Source organism: Hippichthys cyanospilos, chromosome 20, assembly GCF_059441005.1.
Source record: "Hippichthys cyanospilos isolate Australia breed blue-spotted pipefish chromosome 20, RoL_Hcya_1.0, whole genome shotgun sequence".
Lineage (NCBI taxonomy): Eukaryota > Metazoa > Chordata > Actinopteri > Syngnathiformes > Syngnathidae > Hippichthys > Hippichthys cyanospilos.
Genome location: NC_142388.1, coordinates 3,583,980 through 3,610,838, shown reverse-complemented (window position 1 = coordinate 3,610,838; position 26,859 = coordinate 3,583,980). Strand labels below are relative to the sequence as shown.

Below are 26,859 nucleotides of genomic sequence, written 5' to 3'. Positions count from 1 at the left end.
GAGTATTATCACAAGAAAACATAAAAACACCAACATCACACACAAAGAACAAGGAAGGACGAGATACTGTAGCAAGTGGAGGAAACCAATTGCTGTGTCTGCCTCAGATGTTGGGAAAAAACTTTAAAGGTTCAACTGTCATCCGTCCTGTTTTTTTTTTCCTAATATGTCTAGGAATGTGTGGAGGTTTTTTTGTTGTTGTTTCTGTTAATGTAAGATTAAAAATATAGAATTTCCGGTTGGTTAGAAATTTGGGCAAATGGGAAATTGTTCTCAAGGTAAACTTAATGAGCTGAAAAATTAACATTTCAAGTAGGACTCATATAAATGTGGAATGCAGAAAATGTCATTGGAATGAATAACTCACAACCTGTACAGAAAATTGCCTCATTGGGATTGAATGGTCAATTTTGGGGTGAAAAATGTTCAATTTCTGGGAAGAAACTTGAATAATTGGAATAAGGAAAAAAAAAAAAAAAAAAAAAAAAAAAAAAAAATATATATATATATATATATATATATATATATATATATATATATATATATATATATATATATATATATTAACTTTTAATATAAGTCAAGTTTTATGGGACCGCTATTTCGAACCAGGAAGTGAAACGTCTTGTTTACTGAAGCTGTACTTCTCACCATGTGGCTGCCTTGCCCCCTTCATGACGTCGTTCAATTCTGGCAACAAAAACATCCATCCATCATCTTGGCTGTAGCTCGTAACTAGTTGTAACTAATCATTAGCGATTTTAGATTGTAGAGAATAATGTCACATGTATAGCATGAAACCAGACAGTGAAATTCTCACTCTGTTCACCTCACTAGACAGAAGACGGCAGCCACGGTGGGTGCCATCATGTTAATGTTGTAAGATGTTGGTGTTTATTTGGCCGACTCGGTGCAAAATTTCTCCTCCTCGTCTGAAACTAAAGATGTGGATAGTTGGCCTGTATTTACTCTTGTGCAAGTGAAAAATTTACCTAGCATGAGGCAGGCACTTTAAACGTTATGGTCTTGGAAGTTATGACTTATACAAATTTTATTTAGATCCACCCACTTAGTCTACTGTCTCCAGTGCAATGCAATAAGTCGGCAATTATAAAGTATACGGTGCTTTACGGCGAACCGTTTGTCGTCTTTTGTTTTCTCCTGATCTCCTTCCAACCTACAGTGAAACACATAAAACATAAATAACCAAATTGGCTTGTTTTCAAGGGTAGCCTCGAATCTCAGTTGCCTTCGAGCTAAAGCGGCCCGGAGGCAAGCTGACAGAAAAGGTCCTTGTGTTAAAATCGTGTTTTGATAAGACATACCAGGCGGTGGCATGCTGCTAATTGGCGAAAAGTGGGCAGCCAGCTGTCACTTGAATAATCTTCGAGCATAACGCCGCGGACTTTCACGACTAAAGCAAATTTGAGAGTTACGGGATATTTTAGAAAAGTTACTCAGAGGTCTACCTCATTCAATCCCGAAGACGTATTTAAACGTCTTTGCTACCAGACATTCAATGCAAGTTACTAATTTATGTTTCTTTTTTTTTTTTTGTGTAAAAGAGGTTCATGCAGTTTACACATTATAAAAGGCACACCAGATTATAAGGCGCACAGTCAGCTTTTGGAAAAAAATTGAAGCCTTTTAGCTGCGCCTTGCAGTGCGGAAAATACGGTTGCCGAAATCGAACGTCCGAAACGCTTGAAAGCTACGTGAAAATACGTATTTGGTATTGAATGGGGTAGGAGCGAGGAAAGCCACAAAGTTTACGAAACGATGTGAAAATCCATTTTCAAAAAATTGCAAGTCAGAGTGTCAGGAAGCAACTTGTGTATTGCATGTCGACAAAATAACCATATTTTCGTCGCCCTACCACCACATGAGGCTCTCTTTGCACCAAGAACTCGGCAGTACTCCGCACTACTTTAAACACTTTCAAGTGTGCTTACATCTCGAGTGCAAGCGGGAATGTGCTCTCACATAAATTCACCACCATCAGTAGATCTATTACCCAGCGCTCCTCCGTGGCAAAAGTTTTATTTTCCCGTGACAAAAAAATACAACAACACGCATAAATAAATAAAAAGACTGCCGGGCTGCTTTGAATGCAAAACGTGGAATTCCAACACGCGATAGCGGCAGACAAAAGCCACAAAGGAAGACAAAATGTCAGCGGCGATAATAGCAACGCCCCTCACTTTGATAATGTAATGAAAGCGCGAGCGAGAAGGATGGATGGGAGAACGTTAAAGAGAAAATAAAGAGGATAAAAGAAGATATTGACAGAGAGACGGAAAAGAAGAGGAAAGGCGAGATGGAACTGCATGATGCTGCATTACTCACCTTAATCATCTGACAAGTGCCCGCTTAGAAACCTGAAACAGGCACAATATGCTTTATAAATCACTTCTCTTTCTCACATTTCAGCTTTTTCGACGCATTCTATCACTGCTTTGCACAGCTTGCAATGCAGCAACTCACTTTTATAGGCGAATGTGAGTCACGCAGTAGCAGGCTCAATGGCTGAATGGCTACATCGATAATGGAACCCGGCCAAAAAACAACAAACAATGAGACTGGGTGTTAGAAATAATGTTAACACAACTACAAACCATAGAGATTTTTTGTTGTTGTTTTTTGGGTTTTTTTTTACAAAGCTTGACAAAATACAGGCTAGTGGTTAGCTTATCTGCGCTGATGTAAGTTCATTTTGGCTTGGAAATTGTGTTTAGGCAAATGCTAATATTTCTGAGCGTCTTTTTTAAGCACAACCTGACAAGCGGCTAGCCAAAATTTAGCTTAGCGTGGTGGATATTAGTTCATTATCTTAACGAATCGAAACTTATCGCAACTTAGCTTCGAAAAGAACAGTAAATTAAAAAAAAATGATTGAGACAAGGTGTAGAAATAATATTAAATATACACGTATAGAAGATTATTTTGAGACCTAGCTTGACAAAACATGCTAGTAGTTAGCTTCATAAGTTCATTTGATCTTGGAAATTGTGTTTACGCAACTGCAAATATTTTTGAGTGTCTTTTTTAAACACAGCTTGATAAGCGGCTAACCAAATTTTAGCTTAGCGTGGTGGATATTAGTTCACTATCCTAACGAATCGAAACTTATCGCAACTTAGCTTCGAAGAGAACAGTAAGTTAAAAAAAATGATTGAGACAAGGTGTTGAAATAATATTAAATATACACGTATAGAAGATTATTTTGAGACCTAGCTTGATAAAACATGCTAGTAGTTAGCTTCATAAGTTCATTTGATCTTGGAAATTGTGTTTACGCAACTGCAAATATTTTTGAGTGTCTTTTTTAAACACAGCCTGACAAGCGGCTAGCCAAATTTTAGCTTAGCGTGGTGGATATTAGTTCATTATCCTAACGAATTGAAACTTATCGGAACTTAGCTTAGAACAGAACAGACTGGTAAAAAGAAATGTATGATTTGATGAATGTTTCTCTGGAACACTGGGTCAGTTTGACCCGGAGTAATGCGTAACTATCCAAAAGCTTCCGAAACGTTTTGTGTCTAATCTTGTGATTCCTTTTGTTCCCCCCTCAGAAAAATAACGCAACATTCTCGGGTCATTTTGACCCGGGTTTTGCTTTTTTTTTTGAAAAGAAAGTCTAAAAGCATTGAAACAAAATTACATGCAATTTTTGATGCCTATGTTGGTTATAAGTGAACAAAGCAGAGGTACTAAAATGCAAGTTTTTACTTTCACGTTCACATGGGTCATTTTGACCCTCAACATAACAGGAAGTTTAAGACAAAGTGAAAATAAGCCAATGTAGTTAAATAATTGTGCATTCAATTAGACCAAAACACAGTATAAAACATTCATAGCAATAATAATAAAAGCAATAATGTATGATATTTTGCACATTTAAATCTCCTGTTAATTCTGTCATTAAATTTGCTAAGGAGTCGCTTTAGCACATGTGCAGGAGTCTGATTAGCTCCTCTGCAGGAGTCAGTCTTCTTGCCAAATTGTAATTGTGCGCAGACATCTCCCAGCGTGTAAACAACGCAACCACAAGTCCAAAAGCTTGCTTAACACTTTCCTGCATAAATCATTGCGCTTTTTCGCACCGAAAACTCGGCTTGACAAACGCCGCTTGTAAGTCATACTTTTGAAAAAAAAAAAAACGACAGCAGCGGCGTTTGTGAATTAAAAGCCTGCATCCAGTGCTTAGTGGAGCGACGCACATGCATATGAACTCGGTAATGAAATGAATAATTAGCCCACTCGTCTAGTAAATCATGGAGTCCCACGGGGCCGTCTGTGGAGCGAGAGTGGCTGCGGCGCGGAGAAAACAGCCAGCTTACTTCTCGGTGACAGACTGTGACGCTGATGCTTGCCGTTTCTGTGTGTGTGTGTGTGTGCTTGTGCCCTTGGTTTTTGCTACATGGTAGGGACCAAATCCCAGAGTTTATTGACCTTTGGGGGACCTCTTGCACTTATGGTGGACCCTGCAAGTTCAGAGGGTCAAGAGTTGCTTTTAGAGCATAGGTTTGGATTGGGTTAGGTTTGAGGTTTTTGTAAACGTCGGCTTATGTGTTTTAATGGGAATGGTTAGGGACATAAAAAGTGTTACGTTCATGGGATGGCCCCACTATGATAGGAAAAACCCCTTGTGTACTGTATAGGTGTGCGTGTTTGTCCTTGTAGCATTTACGGGGACCATTTGGGTGGACCCCACAAGTTCAGATCATTTTTTGAGGATCAAGAATTGCTTTTATATTATAAAAGGTTTGAATTGGGTTACAGTTGAGGTTAGGGATAGTGATGTTATGGTTAGGGTCTAGAAATGCATTATGTCAATGGGATGTCACCACTATGGTAGCAAAATCCTTGTGTGTGTGTGTGTTCCTGTACAGCTATACCTGTGAGAACTGTTTTGAGTTTCTACTGGAATTGTGGGGACATTTTGGAGAAGTGAGGACATTTAGGTCGGTCCTCTCTTGTTCAGACCTCTTTTTGAGGTCAAGATTTGCTTTTAGAGTACACGTTAGGGTTGGGCAGTCATTTCTGATGCATTCTGCGCTAGATTGCACTCGTGGGGACAATTTGGTCGGACCACATAACTTCAGATCATTTTCTCAGGGTGAAGACATGCATTTGGAGTATAAAGTTTAAATTGGTTTAGGTTTGAAGTTAAGAGAAGGGTTAGGGTTAGGCAATCTGTTGTGATTGGTATGTTTAGGGACTAGAAAATGCATTGTGTCAATGGATGTCCTCACAAGTATAGCCGTACAGGAACGCACATACACAAGGATATATGTATGTGTGTGTGTTCCTGTATGTCTATTCTTGTGAGAACCATTTTCTACCAACACTGTGAGGACATTTTGCAAAAGTGAGTACACATACATGTATGTGTGTGTGTGTGTGTTGCTATGTGCCTGGCAGCTGCAGAGCGCTGATGCATAGCGAATAACAGGTCAGGCTTAATCTCGTTAAGGCTAATCAGATGTATATGATATGTAGAAACTACCGCAGCTGCACTTGCCGTCCATCACCGGACTGCCAGTGTGTGTGTGTGTGTTTGTGTACGTTTTTGTGTACGTGCAGGTGAAACGAGAAAGAGGGATGTCATTTTTCAGAGTGCTACATTATCAGAGGAATTATGGAATTATGCACAGGTGGATGGGTGGCGTGAATACTGATACAGCAGGGAAGGAATATATTTGTATAAATGTTCACACAGCGGCATTTTCACTCCTGTTCCAAATGAGGGAGCCGGATGCACCTTGGGTAAATGAGGCGGCTCTCCAGGGACTTGGATTTTGTGGCTGAGTCTATGTGTGTGCATGAGGCATTCACACCTCTTATGTGGCGACGATTTGTTTTGCTTCTCACATATGTGCTGGTGTTTTCAGAGGAAAAATGATGAGCCACTTAAGGACTGGGAAACCACAGTGCTGCGGTTTACCGTTTAAAAAGGACTTTCGAACTCACCAGCTCAACAAAATCATCCGGGATGGGTAAAACTTGATAACGGGAATAAAGTGTTAACCGTCCGGTCGATGCAGCGAGTCGCATTTGCCTGACGGCTTGTTGCTAGGCAGAATTGAGACTGCCCAAATTTGAAAACATACAAGTCCAGGAAAAAATCTGCAATTTTGGATTCTTCCGTCAGAGGTTTATTTATTTATGTATTTATGATTTAAAACATAAACACAAACATCAACCAAACGTGTTTTAGTAAGAGGTGCTAATTTATGGAATAATTATGTTACGTAATTGAGAAGGTGTTGCTATGTTTATAAAAAAGATTAAAATATAGTGCTACAAAGATCATTTACTCATTCATTCATAGACATATTTCTACGTTTTTTTCACCTCTAGACATCTCAAGTTCTTTATGTTGTCACCATCTGGGTGAAATTTCAGCTCCCTTCTTCAAACACTTTCCCTTCACCGATTTGGTCATGCGATGACCCTGATTGCTTGGTACTTGAGCCGTACGTCTTTTTCTTTTAGTCGACAGGAAGTAGCAAAATGACTAAAAATGAATTTTGCCACCTAACTCCACATAGAACACATTATTACAAGCTTATTTAAGATTATTCCTCCATGGAGTTAATATTTGAATTTACAACCCGTCTAATACTTCAACTAAGTTTGATGGAGCCTCTGATTACATATGTGAGCCAGCTGAAGAGTCTGCCATCTTGTTTGAAACCTTTCCCCTGAGCGCCCGAGTGTCCCCATTGGCTGGAGATTGCTTTCACTTAAAGCACTTAAAACAGCCCTCAGCAGCCTCGCTTGGCGCTGAAACAAATATCCAGATCACACTTGGATTGTTTTGAAATGGAAGGCAATCTGCCAGAGATGTAAGCCATCATTTCACATGTTTGCTCCCTTGATCCGTCCCTCTTTCGCTCGCTGCCACGGGCCTCTCGTTTCCATCGCGAGCCGACGCGTCGAGCAATTGCTCTTCTCCAAAGAGCGTGAAGTGTAGGAAAAATGGCAGGAATATGACAAATATGTATTCTCTCAAAATGAGCCAAGATTCCGCAATTCGCGTCCGCCGGCGAGCGGGGGGATGATTTAAATAATTGACAATGGCCTAAGAGTCGCCAGGGAGCAGTAAGACTGATGAACACATTCCTGCCTTTTGTCCCTTTGAGGCATTTGCTTTAATGAGCCGCATCTTTCAGCACTTGTGTGCGTCTGCCAATCAAACCGTGCCTCTATAGAAACGTGGCGTATAAAGAACGCACGCAAATGGGAACATTTCTACAACTTTTTTGAAAGATTATATATATATATATATATATATATATATATATATATATATATATATATATATATATATATATATACAGTATATATTTAGTGTAAATTTCCTCTGCAACGAAACCTGCATGTGCAAAAATTCCCCCCCGGTGGAAAAAAAATCCAAGCATTGGAGCCTTTCCTTGTTTTACTTCCTCATACAAGAAAAAAATTCCCCTGCTGCATGATACGAAAAAAATGTTCTCCATTTGCTTGCACTGAAATTCACTATGGCGAAAACAAGCCTACAGGAAAAGTCTAGCAGTCAAACAATATTCTCCCATACTCTAGGTGGCAGTAATGGAGTCTGCAGCATATAAACAACACTACTATACAACAGAGGTAGAGAATCCTAGATTCAATGATGTAAATTCTTCCTCATATCACTCCAACGCTGTGCTTGCCAGGAGTTGTTTATGGTATTTAGGTCACGGTAGTCCTTTTCAGTCAAAATCATAAAGGTGTTAGGACCGGCGAACTTTCATAAGTAATCATTCGTCCGCCATGTTTTCCACTGCAGAGAATCTGGCCCGCTTGGACTCTGAGTGGCGTGCTTGGCGAAATTGTCATTTTGACGCGTGGAGCCGCGCGGAAGTTGTGGACGTCGTCAAGCTTAAACACTTGAAGACAGGATAAAAGTAATAAAGATGAAAGATGGATGAAGCAAAGTGCAAGACGTTATTCAAGAAATTGATGCTTATTGTAGATTTGGCAATTTCTTTCTATTTTCCAATGTTGGATGCTTTTGTTTTTTACTTCAGTCAGATTGCACAACACGTTTTTTTATGTTTATATCTTCCATAAACATGTGTGTGTGCGTTCCTTTACGTCTATTCTTGTGATACTCAGTTAACATTTGGTCAAAATAGGGGCTACATTAATGCCGTAGCCCCTTTATAGAGACCGATTTCTGGATATAGCTTTTGTATTGCGCCGAGTGTACCTAATCAAGTGTCCTGGAAGTGCTATAATTACATCATTTGTACCGTGCTATTTTTGAATGAATCCTCAGTCCCGTAATAGATGCGCCGGATCGATGAGCGCAATTATATCGAGCGCCGAGTTTGATGCCCGGTTGCATGCCTTTGTCGGAAAAGCCAATAACTAAATGACTGGGCGTCTGAGCAAGTATGTATTTATTGAAATATTAGGGTAGTATAAAGTGTTCTTTTTCTATTTGTTTTGCTATTTGTGTATGGACAAAGTAGTTTGAGGGTGTATTATGGATGGTAATCAATAGTGCTTTTCCGCCTCTGTAACGCAAGCAACTGTACTTTGCACGTGGCATGGATTCTGCCACCCAGAGCCCTTCCGTCTGGACCGGTTGCCTGCCTCGCATTGCCGTCTCTCTGGGGGACGGGAACACCCATCAGGAGTCATTAGTTTCCACGGCGACAGGCCACAGACTGCCTGCTGCAGCTTTCTCGTTGCCGCAAACAGTCGTTTGGAAATTATACTGAGATGATAAGACACTGAGATGACTTTTTTCTTTTTTGCACAATTCCTCAGCTGCGTCTACCAAAAAGGCAAAGAATTCAGGTTGCAGCCATTTGTGTTTTCAAATAGGAACCCAATTCGCTTTCAGTAGCTATAATGTGATTTATTATTACAAATACATACGGTATTTAATTTTACGTCTAAGTACTTTTCTTCATTTTCTTGGTCCTTGCCCGGCACAATTTTTGTGACACATAATTTTTCGGCTCACATAGTAGAGATAGCAACATAGTCATACTGATTTACCCACAAAATGCGATACACGTTTACAGGGATGTGGTGGCCATCGGAAATTCGGGGGAAAACTCAGGATTTTCTGAACCGACGATCTTGTTCTGATGACATAATGGCTTACTAAAATGAGAAAAAGAGCATACAGTGCAAAAGGTATCAAAAAATTGGATAACCGTATTATAAACCGTATTATAGGGTGTTATACAGTTTGTTTTTAGCAGTACCTGCCTTATAGGGGTGATTTTTTTTTAAATCTAAAACGCCACACAAACATGCACATACATTGTTTTTCAATTAATACAAAAACTCTTCCCTTGTAAACATATCAATATGTCAATATTCAGGATTTGTAATAACATGTAAACAGGCACTGTACCTGAATTAGCTCATGTTGTGCAGTATTTTTTCAATTATTTGATCAATAAATCAAAGGCATTTTTCACGGAAGCAAAAGCATTGAAAAAAGACAATAGGGAGCTGAAATTTTACTCAGGTGGGGACAAGATGTCAAGGTTCAACATGACACGACGACTTTGTGACCACACTACCAGGAGTGCGCCATTCCTTGGCTAAATAACCGTGGGAATGATGTGGAAGAAAATGACCCAAAATGCTCAAAACACGAGTTGGATTGGTTAAAAAAAAACTCTGTGAGCTAATTTGGCCACAGCCCCCAGACATTTTCTCCTTTTTCCGACAGACGGACGCGGCCCTAATGTACGATGCGGTGCACGTGGTGGCGGTGGCAGTCCAGCAGTCGCAGCAGATCACCGTCAGCTCCCTGCAGTGCAATCGCCACAAGCCATGGCGCTTCGGGGGCCGCTTCATCGGCCTCATCAAAGAGGTACCAGAGCACCTCATCCACCTTTGACCCGCTAGCCGCTGAGCCGTGTTACTTTGATGAGCGCGGGCTAGCGTGCGGAATCACTGATTCTCTCAACCCTCATTTTCTCCCTAAAACAACCGTTGAATACCTCTTAAACATCTCCATTATAGCCTTTCTTTCTTCAATGCGTATGTCGATATCAAAGCGTCTTGGTTCCCGTGCGGGTCAGCAGATTGCTCGCTTTGTTCTTTCTGCGCTTTCATTCCGGGGATGTTATCATTGCAGGTAATTTTCATGATCATCAATGCGCCGTTAGTAATACCGGCAGACCCCCCCCCCCCCCCCGCTGCACCGATCCTCTCGCCGTACTCGTGCGGCTCTCCGCGCCCGTCGGTTGCTTCAAAGTGGAAGTTGCGGCACGCACGCATGATGAACTCGTCACTGTTTCCTCCCTTTTAGCAGCTTGGCCGTCTAGCGCTAAATTACTGCGGCAGACAGCGAGAGGGGAGAGCCGGGCGCAGTGCATGATTCGGAAATAAAATGAGGTGGTTAGAGGTTAGATTGATATTGTGGGGAACGACGGCGGTTGGGCTTGATGGAGCGGCTGCGCTCAGAGGCTGAGGATTTTCATTATCATTATCAACATTATGTTTATAGGCTCACTGGGACGGCCTGACCGGCCGCGTTCTCTTCAACAAGACCAACGGACTAAGGACGGATTTCGACCTGGATGTCATCAGCCTCAAGGAGGAAGGCCTGGAAAAGGTGCGTTAATGCGCTTTGACTCCCTAGAACGACTCTTCCCAAAAGACCCAAGTAGAAGCTTTGTGCACGTTATATGACGTATGTCAGAAAGGTTCCGGGACTGATGTTGCAAAACATGGTAGCTATTAGCTACAGACATCAAGGACTATGCCTGGTCAGGAGAGGTTCAATCATGGAAAAAAAATAATGCAAATATTTTCATATTTAAATCTTGATTAACTCATTCACTGCCGTTGACGGATATAAACGTCAAAGATCCAACGGAAGGCCAGTGAATGAGTTTACAAACACAAGTATTCCTTGACTTCAAAAACTCAGTGTTATTTAAAGATTGAAAGAACATCTCTAAAATAAATGAGAAACTAAGTATAACAATAACATTAAAATAATAAACAAAGAAAACCAAGGTCAATTAAATACTGTACTTGACCTCTAGGGGCACTGTGGTGCATGCATACAGCCTTGGTTTTAGTAGAAGAGGAAAGTTGTGAGATTTTTAACGCATTTCCAAGAATATATGCGTATTAGAACATATCCTGTTTTTAATTGTTGCTTCAGCTTTTGTGATTATTATTTTGGAGGATTGTGTGCTATTTAAAAAAATATCACTTAACTTAAATTTTGTAATAGCCAGTCAATTGTATTTTACATTGACTTGACAGTGTTAGCACTGGTAATGTTTTCAAAGTCACAATCGTTCTGTATTCTTAAAATGCGTGTAGTTATTTGTGTTTAGTTTTACAATCACTTTCATAACCTTGGAACTTAAAGCACATTGATTTATTTTGATTAATATTATCATAATGTTTCATAATGACGATAAGCTAAATTCATACTCATGATTTAAATTCTGCTTAATGACCCAACTCTCGTTCCGAGCGCGCCGTACCGACCTTGAATCCATACGGCAGATGTAAACCGATGTCGGTGGTCGAGCAGATTCAATGTCGCAGCCATATTGTAACTTTAGGAATATATTGCTAGAATTGAGAAAATAAATGCGCCTTAGCTCTGAACACTGCAGAGTCATGCTCCAGCGTCTCCACATTTTCTCTTGTTCTCGTCTCCTCTAGGATCAAACGCGTCTCCTTACACTTACTGTTGCTGTTTTTAGTTGGTGTCGTGCTTCCGCATTGGGCGCACTGAAGTTTTCAGGACTATTTTGAAGTGGAAATTTGAACAATACCGGGTTAGAGTCGGGCTTATGTTTGGGGTTTTAGACTGGTGACGTTTGTCCAATGTTGTTTTGCAGTTATGCAATTTTCCCACAAACGCAGTGATGCTCACATGACGTTATGATGTCCAAACATTTTGTAGCGCTGCATTTTTGTGAGGGTACATTGACTGGAAGAGACAAAGTGTGATTCTGAGCTGTCTCCGCAGATCGGAACGTGGGATCCTCCGAGCGGTCTGAATATGTCTGAGACTCACAAAAGCAAGACGTCCAACATCACTGACTCACTGGCGAACAAATCTCTGCGCGTATCTACCATACTGGTAGACAAAGCCGGCTATAAATAACAGTGAGAGTCATACAAAATTTCACAAGCTGACCTTTTCTTCGCATTCCCGCCCTGGACAGGAGGAGCCATATGTCATGTTTAAAAAGTCGGACAAGCCTCTGTACGGGAACGACCGCTTCGAGGGTTACTGCATCGACTTGCTGAGGGAGCTCTCTGGGATCTTGGGCTTCCAGTACGAAGTCCGGCTGGTTGAAGATGGCAAGTACGGTGCCCTGGATGAGAGCACGGGCCAGTGGAATGGCATGGTGCGCGAACTCATGGACCACGTGAGTCTCCTCTTTCTTTCCTCTTTTTTTCTTGCTTTATCTATCTATCTATCTATCTATCTATCTATCTATCTATCTATCTATCTATCTATCTATCTATCTATCTATCTATCTATCTATCTATCTATCTATCTATCTATCTATCTATCTATCTATCTAGTGTTAATGCTCTATCTAGCTAGCTAGCTAGCTAGATAGAGCATTAACACAAGATCGAGCATTAACAGGCTGTTAGATCCATCTATCTATCTATCTATCTATCTATCTATCTATCTATCTATCTATCTATCTATCTATCTATCTATCTATCTATCTAGCTAGCTAGCTAGCTAGCTAGCTATAGCTATCTAGCTAGCTAGCTAGATAGATAGAGCATTAACACAAGATCGAGCATTAACAGGCTGTTAGATCTATCTATCTATCTATCTATCTATCTATCTATCTATCTATCTATCTATCTATCTATCTATCTATCTATCTATCTATCTATCTATCTATCTATCTATCTATCTATCTATCAAGATCGAGCATTAACAGGCTGTTAGATCTATCTACGGGTATATCTATCTATCTGAGCGTGCACCTTTTAATACGATGTGCTCTGTATATGGGTTAAGTACGGAAATAGGCTCCATAATCGAGACTCCGACGACAATACGGTGCATAGTATGGTAAGGAAAATACGGTCAAACAGTAAAATATTTTTTTTAAATATGAACTCATTTAATCAGTCTCGAACAGGGGTGCCCAAGTCCTGTCCTCTAGAACCCCTATCCAACCTGTTTTCTATACAACCCTCATGCGGTACACCTGATTCAAGTACCGGTGATTGTTCAGCTAATAAGCAAGCTTTGCAAAAGTCTGATGACAATCGTGGTTGCTTGAATGGGGTGTACCGTATGAGGGTTATATGGAAAAGGGGCTGGATAGGGGCTCTCCGGCAGCGGGCTTGGGCACCCCTGGTCTAGAAGAATGAAATGCTAACTCCGCAATCAAGGCTGACTTGGTGTAATTAGGTTTTTTTTCTAATCTCCTCACACTGTGGAAGAAGCTCTCCTTCCTGCCAGGTAAATCTAATCCCAAGATTGTTGCCTTTCTGACTCACCTTCGACACCATTTAGGAAAGTTCAAACACCAACCGGTAGATGTAATTTCCATTAAAAATAAATAGAAGCCTTGGTAATCTAACTGAACTAAAGACCCCGATTATTTTTCCTCTTCCGTCCCGGCTCCTCCGCCCGTACACGTTGACCCCTGCCGGCTGTCGACAGAAATCAAATGCTAATTTGATTTGTCTACTCTGCTGTTTTTTTTTTTGCTGTTTTTTTTTTTTCCCTCTACCAAAGCGGCCTCATCCACTTTGCTCTTGTGGTGTCGCTGCAGAAAGTCGACTTGGCGATCGCTCCTCTGGCCATCACCTACGTTCGAGAGAAGGTCATCGACTTCTCCAAGCCCTTCATGACGCTGGGGATAAGTATCCTGTACCGCAAGCCCAACGGCACCAACCCAGGGGTCTTCTCCTTCCTAAACCCGCTCTCGCCTGATATCTGGATGTATATTCTGCTGGCTTGCTTGGGTGTCAGTTGTGTGCTGTTTGTCATAGCCAGGTAACATGACACCGTTCCCGTCCCTCTCACCTCGCTCTGCTTCCTTCGTCCTGCAAATGATTTTTCAGATACTGTTTTACATCAGTTCCTCAAACGTGAACGGCGCTCAGTTCTTCACAATAGTCATTATGAAACAGCGATTTAGCAAATAATAGTATCGGGGCTGAGTTATCGAGGAGTTTTTGTTTTCGGAAAATCTAAGGAGAATTCCATTTTTTGGCGAGGTGAAAAACGATTAGAAATACAGAAGACTGAAAACATTTCCGCTTAATAATGATTGAACAAATTTTGTGTGTTTTTGTTGGTCAATAGACTACACAGATCTGATGGGCTTGATTGTGATTGGCTGATATTTGGCATTTTATGAGAACTTTATGTCCGTCTCAATCTCTAAGTGGCTTGGTCTTAAGTTTTGGTCTTATCTTGGTCTGGACTTCCAAAAGTATTGGTCTTGTCTTGGTTTCATCTTTGAAAAGTCCTGATCTTGTCTCGGTCTCTTAACAAAAAGTCTTTGGTTTTGCCTGAATGTCGACCTTCAACAGTCTAGGTCTTATCTTGATCTCGACCTCCAAAAGTCTTGCTTGTCTTGGCCTATACCTCAAAAAGTCTAGGTCCAGTCTCAGATTCAGCCAATACTTATATGCCTCAATCTCGACTTTCAAAAGTCTTGGTCTCCTCGTGGTCTCCACCTCCAAAAGTCTTTGGTTTTGCGTCAATCTCGACCTCCAAAAGTCTTCTTCTTGCCTCAGTCTTGATTTCCAAAAGTCCTCGTCTTGTCTTGACCCACAAAATCTTTGTCTTGCCTCAATCTTGAGCTACAAAAGTTTCGGAATTGTCTCGGCCTCATTCTCCAAAGCTTTTTGTCTCGTCTCGATCTTGATCTCCAAAGGTCTTGGTCATGTCTTGGTCTCGACCTCAAAAAATCTAGGTCCAGTTTATGACTCAGGCTCCAAATGTCTTGGTCTTGTCTCGATCTTGACTTTCAAAAGTCTTTGTCTTGTTTTGGCCTTGACTTACAAAATCTTTGACTTGCCTCAATCTTGGCACCACAGGTTTTGGAATGGTCTCCGTCGCCAAATGTTTTGGTCTTGTCACTGTCTCAACCTTCAAACGTCTTGGTCTAGTCTTTGACTTGACCTCCAAAATGTCTTAATCTTATCTTAATCTCAACCTCCATAAAATCTTCGTCTTGCCTTGGATTCAACCTTCATAAGTCTTCGTCTTCTGTCGGCCTTTGATTTCAAAAGTCTTGGTCTTTCCTGGTCCTTGCCCTCCAAAAGTCTTGGATTTGTTTTGATCCCAAAACTCTTGGTCTTATCTCGGTCTCAATATTCTCTCGTCTCACTAATGTTATGGTTTCAGGTGTTGTCTTGGATGATCAAAGCCAATATAATAGTTTTTCCTTTCTAACCCTCAACACCACCATTTCTGTAATTAAAAAAAAAATGCAGTTTTTGTGTAATCCTTCAAATACACAAACAGATCCGTATATCGGCTCCAAAAACATCAGGCGGCGAACAAGTTAGAAGTCCCGATGTAAGCACAATTTTAATGGTGAGCCAGGGACGCTTTGAAGGTAAAAATCAAGATGAATAACTGATGACTCTGATCACACTGCAGCAAATGGGTGAAAACAAGGCAAAATACTTCATAAGCATTTGGAAAGGCGCTAAACAAATTGCTGACATTGTACCGAAAAACAAAGTTATCCTTGCAAAAAAAAAAAAAAAAATACCTCCCCCCTTTACCCCCACCCAAACTTTACCTTTACGCAAAGAAATGCGTGTTAATCCCCGGATGGAGCATCGGGGTTTGACGCACATTTTGCCAAATGTTACTGGCAAAATGATCACACAAGAGGAAAAGCAGCAACTGTCACCTAAGTTAGTTCAGAATATGCAAATTAGACTTGTAGCATTGGTTGCTGGGTAAGTGCCAAGCATGTCATTATATTGATATTCCACTCATGAAATTACTGTGATCTCATTGTGTATGCATCGGGATTTTAATTGCATACAGCAGCGGTAAAAAATATCAAATGGAACTCTTACTTGTACAATGTTTTGAATTTATAAATGCTCGTATAATGGAATGATAATTCATAGTTGTATCCCAACCTCACCAAAGGAACACACTTTTTTTTTTTTTAAAAAAACCATTTCACCAGTAAAGAGATTTTTTTAAATGAAGAAAAAAAATATGCAGCAAGATTAAAGATCTGATTTTGTGAGGAAAAAGCTGGAGTAATCATGTTATGAGAGGGAAAAAAAAGTCTGAATTTTACAAAAATAATAATGTAACTACTCAATTTATTTTTTACAAGAAAATAATATTTTGAAATATAAATCTACTAAAACAGACTTTTGAGGACTTCATTTGGCTTTTTTCAATTAATTATTCTATTATATTTTACACACTATACTATACTATTGGCCTCATGTTATTACTTTTTCTTATGCCAGTATGACTTTATGACTTTTTATTCTTCGAACATTACAACATTTTCTCATAACATTGTGACTTTAATCAAGTTACCCCACAACTTCTTTCTTTGTCATTTTAGAACTTTACCAAATAATGAATGAATACAGTAATTTCATGTATTATTGTGTTTTTTTTCTTTTCACTATAATGGCCACCACAGTCACTAAAAGATTTTTTTGTAATTTCATATGTGTATTTTAGCACACATAGGATTTTTTTTTCTTTTTACTTTTTTCAACTTTAGTCATTACTTTTTCGTAATATTTTGACTTTCGGTTGGTGGCATTGTTTCATAGTACCTAGAATTGAGCACTAAAATGCACAATAAAAATGATATTGTAAGCGCTCACACGAGATCAAGTCTTTTAGCATGTTGGCATCTTAGTGACGCCGACCAATAGCAAACCGGCATCTTAGTGATGCTGTGACGCCGACCAATAGCAGACCAGTTTTTTAGTGACATACAGTGATGCAATTAGCAAGTGCGACTTGCAGAGTGATCCGCACAACACACTAACCGCTAAGTTTGAATTTTGTAAATGTTGTTGATGCCGTAAAGAGGGGAAAATGCTGTAAAGAGGGGACAAAACAAAATTCGTATTCCGACGTGAAAAACGTGAAAAAAACGTAAGCCAGAGACATCGTAACCCGGGGGTCCACTGTTTTATTTTAGCAATCTGACTTACTTCTGGTGAACTTTAGACTTTTTTTTTGTAAATGTACGACTTTATTCTGGTAATATTTTGCTTGGATTCTGGTAACGTTATGACTTGATTTTTTTTGGGGGGTTACATTTTTTATTTTAGTAGTACTGTTCATAATTTCTCTATAATGTTATCAACCCTAACAGCTTGTGATCAGACTTTATTCTGATGATTTGCCAACATATTCCCTGACTTACTTCTGATGAACTTTGGACTTTTGTCTTGCAAATTTACGACTTTATTCCGGTAAACCTTTCGACTCTTCCCTCGTAACGCTACGGCTTTATTCTTACAAACATTTCTTTCTCCGCGCGGCCTCGGCCCTCCTTTCGTTCTTTGCAAATAAACTGTTTGGAGTTCATGAAATTGTGGTCTCGCACAATAAAACACAGAACACTTCAGTCTCCTGCTGGGGATTCACATCTTTGAAGCACTTCCCACACACACAAACACACATCATTTTTTTTTCTTTCCTTGCCTGAATGCGTTATCCCATCTGAAGCGAGAGACAAACACACTTCTCCCAGCGGATCCTTCCGGAGCTGTCTGCGCCTGAACGTATTTCTCTCTTTATTAACAGCAACAAATGATATTTTCTCACATCACAAGTCCCTTTCAAGGTAGAAAATGTCATCCCGCCCAGGAGAGCGGATGATTTAAATGGCATCTTTAGTTGCAACTAGTGCGGCTTTGATGTCCACTGAGTGGCGATTTAACGCCCTGAACATTAAGTCCTCACTTGGCCTGAGTGCGAGTCAACAGATCTATAAAGCCAGGCCGAGTAATTGAATCCAGGGGACAGTTAAAAGTAGCGTCGCCGTGTTATTGTGGGAGCACAACCGAGGAGGCGGGAGAGAGAATCCTTTTAGCATTCCGCTCGCAATTTGACATGTGCTCGCCGCGTGGAGGTGACCTAATGTCCGCGTGTTCCTCATCCGTTTCTTCCTGGCCAACGCAGCCTGCGGGAATATAGACCCGCTTCAGGCAAAGGTCATTCGGTGGAGCCCGACACTTACATACAGACGCCGAGCGAGCGAGCGGGACCGACCCGATCCAATCAAGCGCGTGTTGCGCAGATTTACACCCACTACCTTGCGTGCGGCTCAAAGCGCAGCCGCTTGCTCACGTGTTCATCTAGAGAAAGCTGCAGGCGTTGCGTAGTATAACGTCTACGCGCAGATCCGCAAACAGGACAATTCACCCGGCGGTGAATTTAGTTGATTCTAGCACAAGACAAAACGTACGTGCAGTCGGTACGGTCTAACGCCGGTACGCCATTTTGTAGTTTCCCCTAAGTGCGCCTCCAAGGAGACAGCGCTCATTGACATTCGAGCAAATCAGCAGCTGTGATGGCGGTGACAGGAAGAATAATAGCGCCGAGCTGTTTTCAAGGGGACCATGAAGGAAATTGCGCAACCGTGGAGCAATCTCGTCAAGGCGGAACCGTACTAAACATGTCCATCTGAATCGTGTGCCGATGAAACGCCTCCACTCCGTTCCTGTTGGTGGCGCAAGTGGACGTTCGCGTCACGCGTAGCAAGTTTTTCCAAGGTGTATTAGTGTAATATTTTGTGGATCACCGATCAGCTGGTTTTGTTTGAACAATGACCGTTTCACTTAACATAAGCCAGACCTTGTGAAGCCAGAATGAGACGACCTTGACGGATAAGTGAGGGCCAATGTCTCCCGGGCTATAAATCGGACATCTTTGTCTTAGATTGTAGTTGGGTAGAGTTTGTAGGACTATTCCAAATGGAAATTTTTTAAAAAATTGTGTGTCTGTTATGTGTCAGTGACCATGGCCACTAGAAGTCTGAAAATACATATATATTAGTTTTGAGTTCATAACAAAATGCCATTTTTATGTCGATTTTGAGATTTCTACAATAATCACATCTTTAAGGTCTCGACTTTAATTTCCCAGACAAAAATGTAATCGAAGTGTTTGGAAATTAGGAATATTGTGCACTGTTGAAAGATAATCGAGCCAAAACTTTAAATGCACCTAAACCCTTTAAATGAATCATATTAAATGTAGCCGTTGACAATAAATGCAGTTCACTTGTTTGCCTTGAGATGGTGCTGGTGTGTTGGTGATGAGTGCAGAGAGTCAGAGTAAGAGATTTAATTTCTACATTTTTATCTTACATTTCCAGTGATCTAGGAATCATTTAGAAGTCCACAGAAGTCCATTTATTTTTGGATTAATTTGAGAATGTATGTTTACATAAGATTAGTTTGGGTTCATGCGAAGTGCTTCCTTGTTATGTCATTGCTAAAGTGCTAACGATGTGCTACCGATGCTAACGTCGGACATAGGATGTTACATATGTGTTTTTATCTGAATCTGTGCAATGTCAGCTGTAGCTAATCTCAAGAGCATATTAATAAATTATTTTTTAAAAAGCATCGTAAACTACAACAAATACAGTAGACATTGCGGGTTATGATAACGTATTACATTACAATCTTGTTGGAGCAAGCGATGATATCTCAAGTCTCGTAGGCCAACTGTCACCTTTTGTATTTTCTCTTGTGAATAGAGACAATATATTTTTGCTGAGGCATATCGTAACCTGAATTTTTTATAACGAGAGTCGTTCGTAAGTGGAGGTACAATTGTATATATACGCAGCATGCATACATATATATTTTTATACATATACAAAATAGCGATGCCATATTTTCCAAAACTTTGAATGCTATTTAAGTAGGAAGCTTTTAAGCGCAAGTAAAATGTTGCCAGTTGGATGGCGTGCTTCACTTTGTGTTGGTGAGAAACACCTGAAGGGCTGGTCAACCTTGCATGAGCCGCGTATCAAGCACTTCAGCACAAACTCCATCAGCTCCTTGATGATTAACCCTAACCCATTCACCTCCCACTAATGCCACGCCGTTTTCACTGAAGCTAATTAATAAGAGATGTCTCGGGCTCACCCCGAGACACGACACTCAGCCGCAGCAGCCCTGCGCAAGTCAAATTTCGTGCTCGCGCGAGTGTGTGTGTGTGTGTGAGTAATAGCCAGCGGACTGGCTGTCGAGAAGGCAACAGCTCCTGAGTCAGGGAATCCAAATGAGCTCCTCAGATCATCACGCACCAGGACATTATCACCAGTGACAGTGTTATTCCACATTATCGATCCATTCTCACAATAAAGCGAAGGCATTTGAGAATGCCAATAAGTTGATCTCGGTGAAAGCCTGAATGATTTGCTCTCGCCGCAAGTTCTGACCCGCAGGCTGCACGCTGCATGCGGCGCACACACACACTACAAACATATGTTAATTATAAAGGAGTGCTAGGTCCGCACTGTAAAGAAAGCTGCAACGTAATCAGATGTGAATTGTAAATTTATGAGAAAAAGTCATTATGGAATGGTGATTCACTGTATCTTATTTATTAATCCGTTCCGCCGTTGCGATCGTAAGGCGAATTTGCCGTATGGTGGGCAATCCAAACCTATGTTAGTTGCTAATGCATACAAAACCCCAAGTAAAAACATCAAAATTGTATACACATATTAATAATTGGTATCAAAACAGTATAGTGAGTGCTACTTATGTATAATATACATGTATACAATTAAATAACATCTTAAATAAAAAAGTATAGAAAGTATGGACATATTCCTTAGTGAGGGTAGCCTAGCCTAGGCTAGGCTAGCTTAGCCTTGTTTGTATTTCTTGATTATCTAGAGCTTTGTTACCATACTAAGAATCTTCTTACTTTTCTCTTTAACATCAGTAGCAAACTTGGGGGCCATGGCTAACCCATTCATCTTTGAATTAAGCATTAAAATGCACAATAAATACATTATTTTAAGCACTCAGACGAGAGCCAGTGTTTAGACTTTTGACCGTGACGCCGAGCAATAGCAGACCAGCATATTAGGGACGTAAGCAGTGACGCGTGTATAGACACATGAGCAGGGAGTGACGTTCAGAGTCACGCACGCTCACTAATGCACGCTCACTAGCTGCCATGTTTGAGGTGTCGTAAGGTGAAAAAAAATGGTGTAAAGAGGGGACAAAAAAAAATGTTGAGGTCCACGTCGTAATGCGAAAAAAACATAAGGCAGGGACGTCGTAAACCGGGGGTCCACTGTAATAGATTAATTCGGGACTTTTAGTTTCCGAAGTAATCTATTACTTAAGTACCTGATTCATTAATTACTCGATTGGTAATACACCGGCCATGTTCAATAAGTAAATATACATCCAGCAGCTACGTTTAATTTTTTCTTAAACGTGCCTCTTAACTATAGTCTTAACTATGTTTATCTGATATTTCTTTTATGTGCTTGTAACATCACGTCTCTTTTCTCCCTTCATAAAGTCACTCTGTTCTTGTTAAATTTGGACTTTATTCCCATAACGTTTGGACTTTTCCTCATGAAAAATTATGACTTAATCCTCATAAAATTCAGACTTTTTCCTCATAAAACCTTATCCTCCGGTTATTGTTATGATTTATTTCTGATATTGTGTGACTATAGCTGTGAGGTTTTTCTTTTTTTAAACTATTGCCCTAACGTGTTTTTCTGTCCTCTGTCCTTTCCAGATTTAGCCCGTACGAGTGGTACAACCCGCATCCATGCAACCCCGACTCGGATGTGGTGGAAAACAATTTTACGCTGCTCAATAGTTTCTGGTTTGGAGTTGGGGCTCTCATGCAGCAAGGTAGTTGCCTCAGCCTGTGGAACTCTCGATATCCCACTGTCTCTCAGGGTTGGGCTTTGATTTGTATCCAAGCCGGCGGCGACAGAAAATAGACATCTGGCATTCTTTCCCCCCCAGAAAACAAAAAAAAAAAATTCCCATGTATCGGGCTGGACTGGCACAAAAAAAAAAAATCCTCTGCTAGCTACCTCGTAGTTTTTACTGTCTGGGCTGATATCAGATTCTGAGGGTATGATAAACTTGAGCAAAAAAATATGTCACGGTATCACGGTATTGAATATACAACTCTTCTTTTTATTTCATTAAAAACAAACTGTTTTTTTATTGCCATGTAATTATTTTTATAGGCAGCTTATTGAATCAACTCTGCAAGCGCTAGTGATAGCGTATCACTAACCGTCATGTATAATATTTTAATAAAGTTTGCATTATTTTGTTTGTTTTTTGTTAATGACATCAACAATAAATCAACAAACTGTTATGCTTTACTTCTGATTTCAAAACTTCTTAGCAATCAATTTGTTGTGTACGGTAATAATACTATAAGATGATTAGTTTCCTTCTCATATCGGCCAAATGAGGAAAGTTATAGCTTGAAAATGGCGTTTGACACCCCTGCTCTAAAATATTGATGACATATTTTCTAAATAACTTTGAATGTAAACACCTGTAACACCTAAAAGAGCACTAAAAGAGCACTTACATCACGTTTTGAGAGCCATCTTGTCAAAACTAATAACTGTAAAGTCAAATAAATTTGGAGTTTGTCGCACACTTAACTGGTTTTGAAATCAGAGGTCAGTAAAAACAGTTCAAAAGAGAGATTAGGAACAAAAATTGTTTTGTTTTTTTCTCAAAAACATTTAAAAGTTGAGGACAACTGGCAAGTTTGGTATTTTAAAATAAAATAAAATGATGCAGCGGGCCGGATCTGGCCCCCGAGCCTTGAGTTTGACACCGGTTATTTTTACTGCTTTACCTACCCATTCCTACTGTCTATATTCCGAATAGCCCAATAGGCCACTTCCTCTAAATTGCGGCTCGATGGGGGAATAGCCCGGCGGGCAAGCGCCCGGTGTGCCAGACGACCAATCCAGCCCCGGTATCATGAGTTCCACGCCGGCCGGTGTCCTCTCTCTGTCTGCGCTTGGCCCGTCAGCACCCAGAGACCAGTGAGGTGTGGAGTCAGGACGTGAGGTTACCTTGGGTACATGACTCTCTGGTCCAAACATCCCACCCATCACTTCTCCACCAACGCATTCGACGCATGAACCCAACCTGTCCGCGGGACATGCGCTACCCCCTCCTGCATTATTCAAAAGCGCTCACTTGTGTCAGCTATTGGGAGAGGGGTGTTTGAAATCCAACAATTATCTTTTCTGAGAGCTTTTTTTTTTCAAGCGATTTCATCTCGAAGAGAGCGGCGCATCCGCTCGGGCTGAATAGAAAGAAGGGGAAGGGGAAAAAAAAAGAAAGAGCCCAAGAGAGTTCTTGACTGTTTGACTGTTTTTAGAGCAAGCGGCGTTATCTTGTTGTGTGTTGTTACGTGGTGCAAATGGAGCTCGGAGAGTGAATGCCAGATGAGTGGCTGCGGGGATGAATATATTTGGCAGCTTAACTCCCGCCGCCTCCCTCACCTCAGGCTCCGAGCTCATGCCCAAGGCGCTGTCGACGCGAATCGTGGGAGGCATCTGGTGGTTCTTCACCCTGATCATCATTTCCTCCTACACTGCCAACCTGGCCGCTTTCCTCACCGTGGAGAGGATGGAGTCGCCCATCGACTCGGCCGACGACCTGGCCAAGCAAACCAAGATCCTCTACGGCGTGGTAGAGGATGGGGCCACCATGACCTTTTTCAAGGTAGAAAAATAGACACGGTTTGTAATCAAAGTCTCGCAAAGATTCAATACGTTTTGGGGTTTTTTTTAACATAAAAATAACTGAACTTAAAAACAATACGTTTGCGACCCAAACAAAATGAAAGAATACTTTGAAAAAAGGTCATTACAATTTTAGTGAAATGTCATTTTTGTTTTCAAATGATTTTTTTTCACATTTGGAGTTTATTTTATGTTTTATTTCTTTTTATTATTATTATTATGATTGTTGTTGTTGTTGTTATTACTGTTATTATTATTGTACTGGAAGACAGAAGAAGAAAGGTCAAACATTCATTTGTGACTTGTAGGCTACTTTATACATTATATATACATATTTTTTTCATTTGTACACTACACACACACACACACACACACACACACACACATATATATATATATATATATATATATATATATATATATATATATATATATATATATATATATATATATATATATATATATATATATGCACATGAGAAAACAAAAATTGATACTAAAGCTAAACTCAAAATGAAGTAGAACAAAGGATTTACCAAACATTAGATGAAACCAACTCGAATGAAATGAAACCTGCTCAACAATTTACACGAACTGAATTTTGAAATAAAAGTCAAAAGGAAATAAAACCCAACTACGACAAATAAACTCAGGAAATCATTTAGGGCCTTCATTAAAGACCTGCTAACTGCATGCTAACTGTAATTTAGCAATCCGTTTAATGCTGCTCCCATAGTACTAGTTTGGTCATGCACTTAAGAAAATGACAAACGATTTAAAACCGCCACATAATTTCACCTTTACTTCCACTAGCTTATGCTAACACATCATGAACAACACCGTACAGTAGATACGCTAAAAACTAGCACCTATTTGGATGTTACGGCACTTTAAAGAACACAAATTTGAACGCAAACGGAGCAGGCACTCACTTTTGGATCTAACCTCCGCATGTCAAGGTTAAAAATGGACTAAGCAATCAAATAGAGTATGTAATTATGTTATTATCTTTAATTATATCGCAGCCCAATTTTTTTTTTCCGTCAAATAACGCCAGAAATGATTGCTTAATTTGCTTTTCAATCTGCCCCCCCCCCCCCCCCCCCCCCCCCCCCCCGCAGAAGACCAAGATCTCCACCTATGACAAGATGTGGGAGTTCATGAACAGCAGGAGGCAGTCCGTGATGGTGAAAAACGTGGAGGAGGGCATCCAGCGCGCCCTCACCTCCGAGTACGCTTTCCTCATGGAGTCCACCACCATCGAGTTTGTCACTCAGCGCAACTGCAACCTCACGCAGATCGGAGGCCTCATCGACTCCAAAGCCTACGGAGTGGGAACGCCGATGGGTGAGCTTCTCTTGCACTCGTTCGCCGTTTAGCCGTCAATGGTAGTGAATGAGGTAAGCTTTGGTGAGGCCATTCAATTGGTTTGCGATGGCCCATCATCTGGCTCGACTGGAAGCCCTTCCCCGGACGACCGAGCCTTTCGTTCGACCTTTAAGGTTGTTATCGACTGCACCTAAAAGCCTTAATTTTTTTATACGCTGCTGGTGCGCCTTATAATCAGGTGCGCCTTATGTATGGATCAATACTGAGATTCGTAGATGGTAAATGAAGTGATAAAGGAAGCTTTACCTGTTTCTTTTGTGTGTTTACAGTTGAACAAGATTGGTCATATTGACATTGAGTTATTATGCTATTGAGAGTTTAGAGTTATTATTTGAGTTATTTATGTTATTACTTTGAGTATTACTATATTGTGATTGAAAAAGTTTTGAAATATGTCATTAATTGAGGGTGCGCCTTATAATCCAGTACGCCCTATATATGGAAAAGGGTTTTAAAATAAGTCATTAATTGAAGGTGCGCCTTATAATCGGGTGCGCCTTATGGTGTGGAAAATACGGTAGTTTAAGTAGAGGGTAAGGCAGGCAGTAAATATTTTTTAGGGTCATGTTGTTGCTGTTATGATTTGACTATAATTTCATGAAGGAAAAAGAAAATATACACACAATTAGAGAATAAAGGATGAGCATTTTTGATTAAAAAAAAAAAGTGAGAGGTGTGTGCAGCTCCCACTAGGTTAGTACAAGATTTGCAAACAGAATGCTAGCATGCTAGCAATTAAGAGGATTCATGCTGGATTTTCCTGACAAATTCTTTTTTTTTTTATCAAACCTTATAGCTATGACATGTGTTAATCACCTGCGTGCAATTTTATTTAACATTGATCTACTGCTTAACTGATTTCCTGCTGATTCCGTGAGAGGTGTGTGCAGCTCCCGCTAGGTCAGTATTTTCAACTGGATTTTCGCTATCCTATAGCTCAGTTGTCGTGCCAGATAATCCGCTCCAGAAAAAATAGTTTACACATCTACCTGACATTACTCAAACATTGTGTTCCTGGGTCAAATATAAAAATTGGAAGTACAAAGTTAAATGCAGACAGGCTCTGAAATATTGTCTTCTACAGATGTCATTCCATATTTACTCAATTGTAGGGAAGCAAAGGCTTGATGTTAGCGATTATCTCCTAATGGCGTGATCTTATTTTTCATGTCACAAAGAGCGACGACCGCGAGTGGAAGAAATGTGCAAAGCATCTCAAACGTGAATTTACCGCGACCCCTCCTCCAAACCCGCGTCTCGCTCGCCCGCCCGCCGCCGCGCAAATCGCAGCCGAGCGTTAAAGCGCCTCAACGAAACACTTCTGCGGCAAACAATCCGACGACAATCCGTCCGGTCCCTTTTTCTAATCTGCGTTTGCGGCTGTCAAAAAAAGAACGAGACGCTCTCAAAAGTATCCAACTTTTTATATGACGCTCATCACTCACGCCGCGCGGCGTCGCGTCGCGCCGTACGCAAAGCGGCCGGCCGGCAGGCTGGATAAATGTATCCCGGGGGCGCCCGAGCGAAAAGCCGCCGACGATTTCTGTCCCGGTTGCCCGTAAAGGTTAAAGTGGTCGCCACGAGGCCGACGGGAGCACTGCGACCGAATCGTCGGGTAGGGGCGGGGGGAGGGGAGGGGGCTAATGGCGGCATCCATCACGGGCGATATGAAGGCCATCAAAATACGGATGATTAATTCCGGCCA

The 26,859-nt window shown here is 40.8% G+C and overlaps 1 protein-coding gene across 2 annotated transcripts in view; it reads left to right on the top strand.

Moving 5' to 3' along the window:
* LOC148406983 (glutamate receptor ionotropic, kainate 2-like) overlaps window positions 1-26,859 on the top strand; it is a 90,627-nt gene that overhangs the window by 52,955 nt on the left and 10,813 nt on the right. For both annotated transcript variants that reach the window (XM_088402792.1, XM_088402791.1), the window contains exons 7-14: window positions 9,731-9,874; window positions 10,514-10,621; window positions 12,005-12,118; window positions 12,204-12,410; window positions 13,794-14,017; window positions 21,767-21,885; window positions 23,528-23,745; window positions 24,887-25,112. In XM_088402792.1, coding sequence (XP_088258918.1) covers window positions 9,731-9,874; window positions 10,514-10,621; window positions 12,005-12,118; window positions 12,204-12,410; window positions 13,794-14,017; window positions 21,767-21,885; window positions 23,528-23,745; window positions 24,887-25,112 — 1,360 coding nt within the window. The remainder of the gene's footprint in view (window positions 1-9,730; window positions 9,875-10,513; window positions 10,622-12,004; window positions 12,119-12,203; window positions 12,411-13,793; window positions 14,018-21,766; window positions 21,886-23,527; window positions 23,746-24,886; window positions 25,113-26,859) is intronic.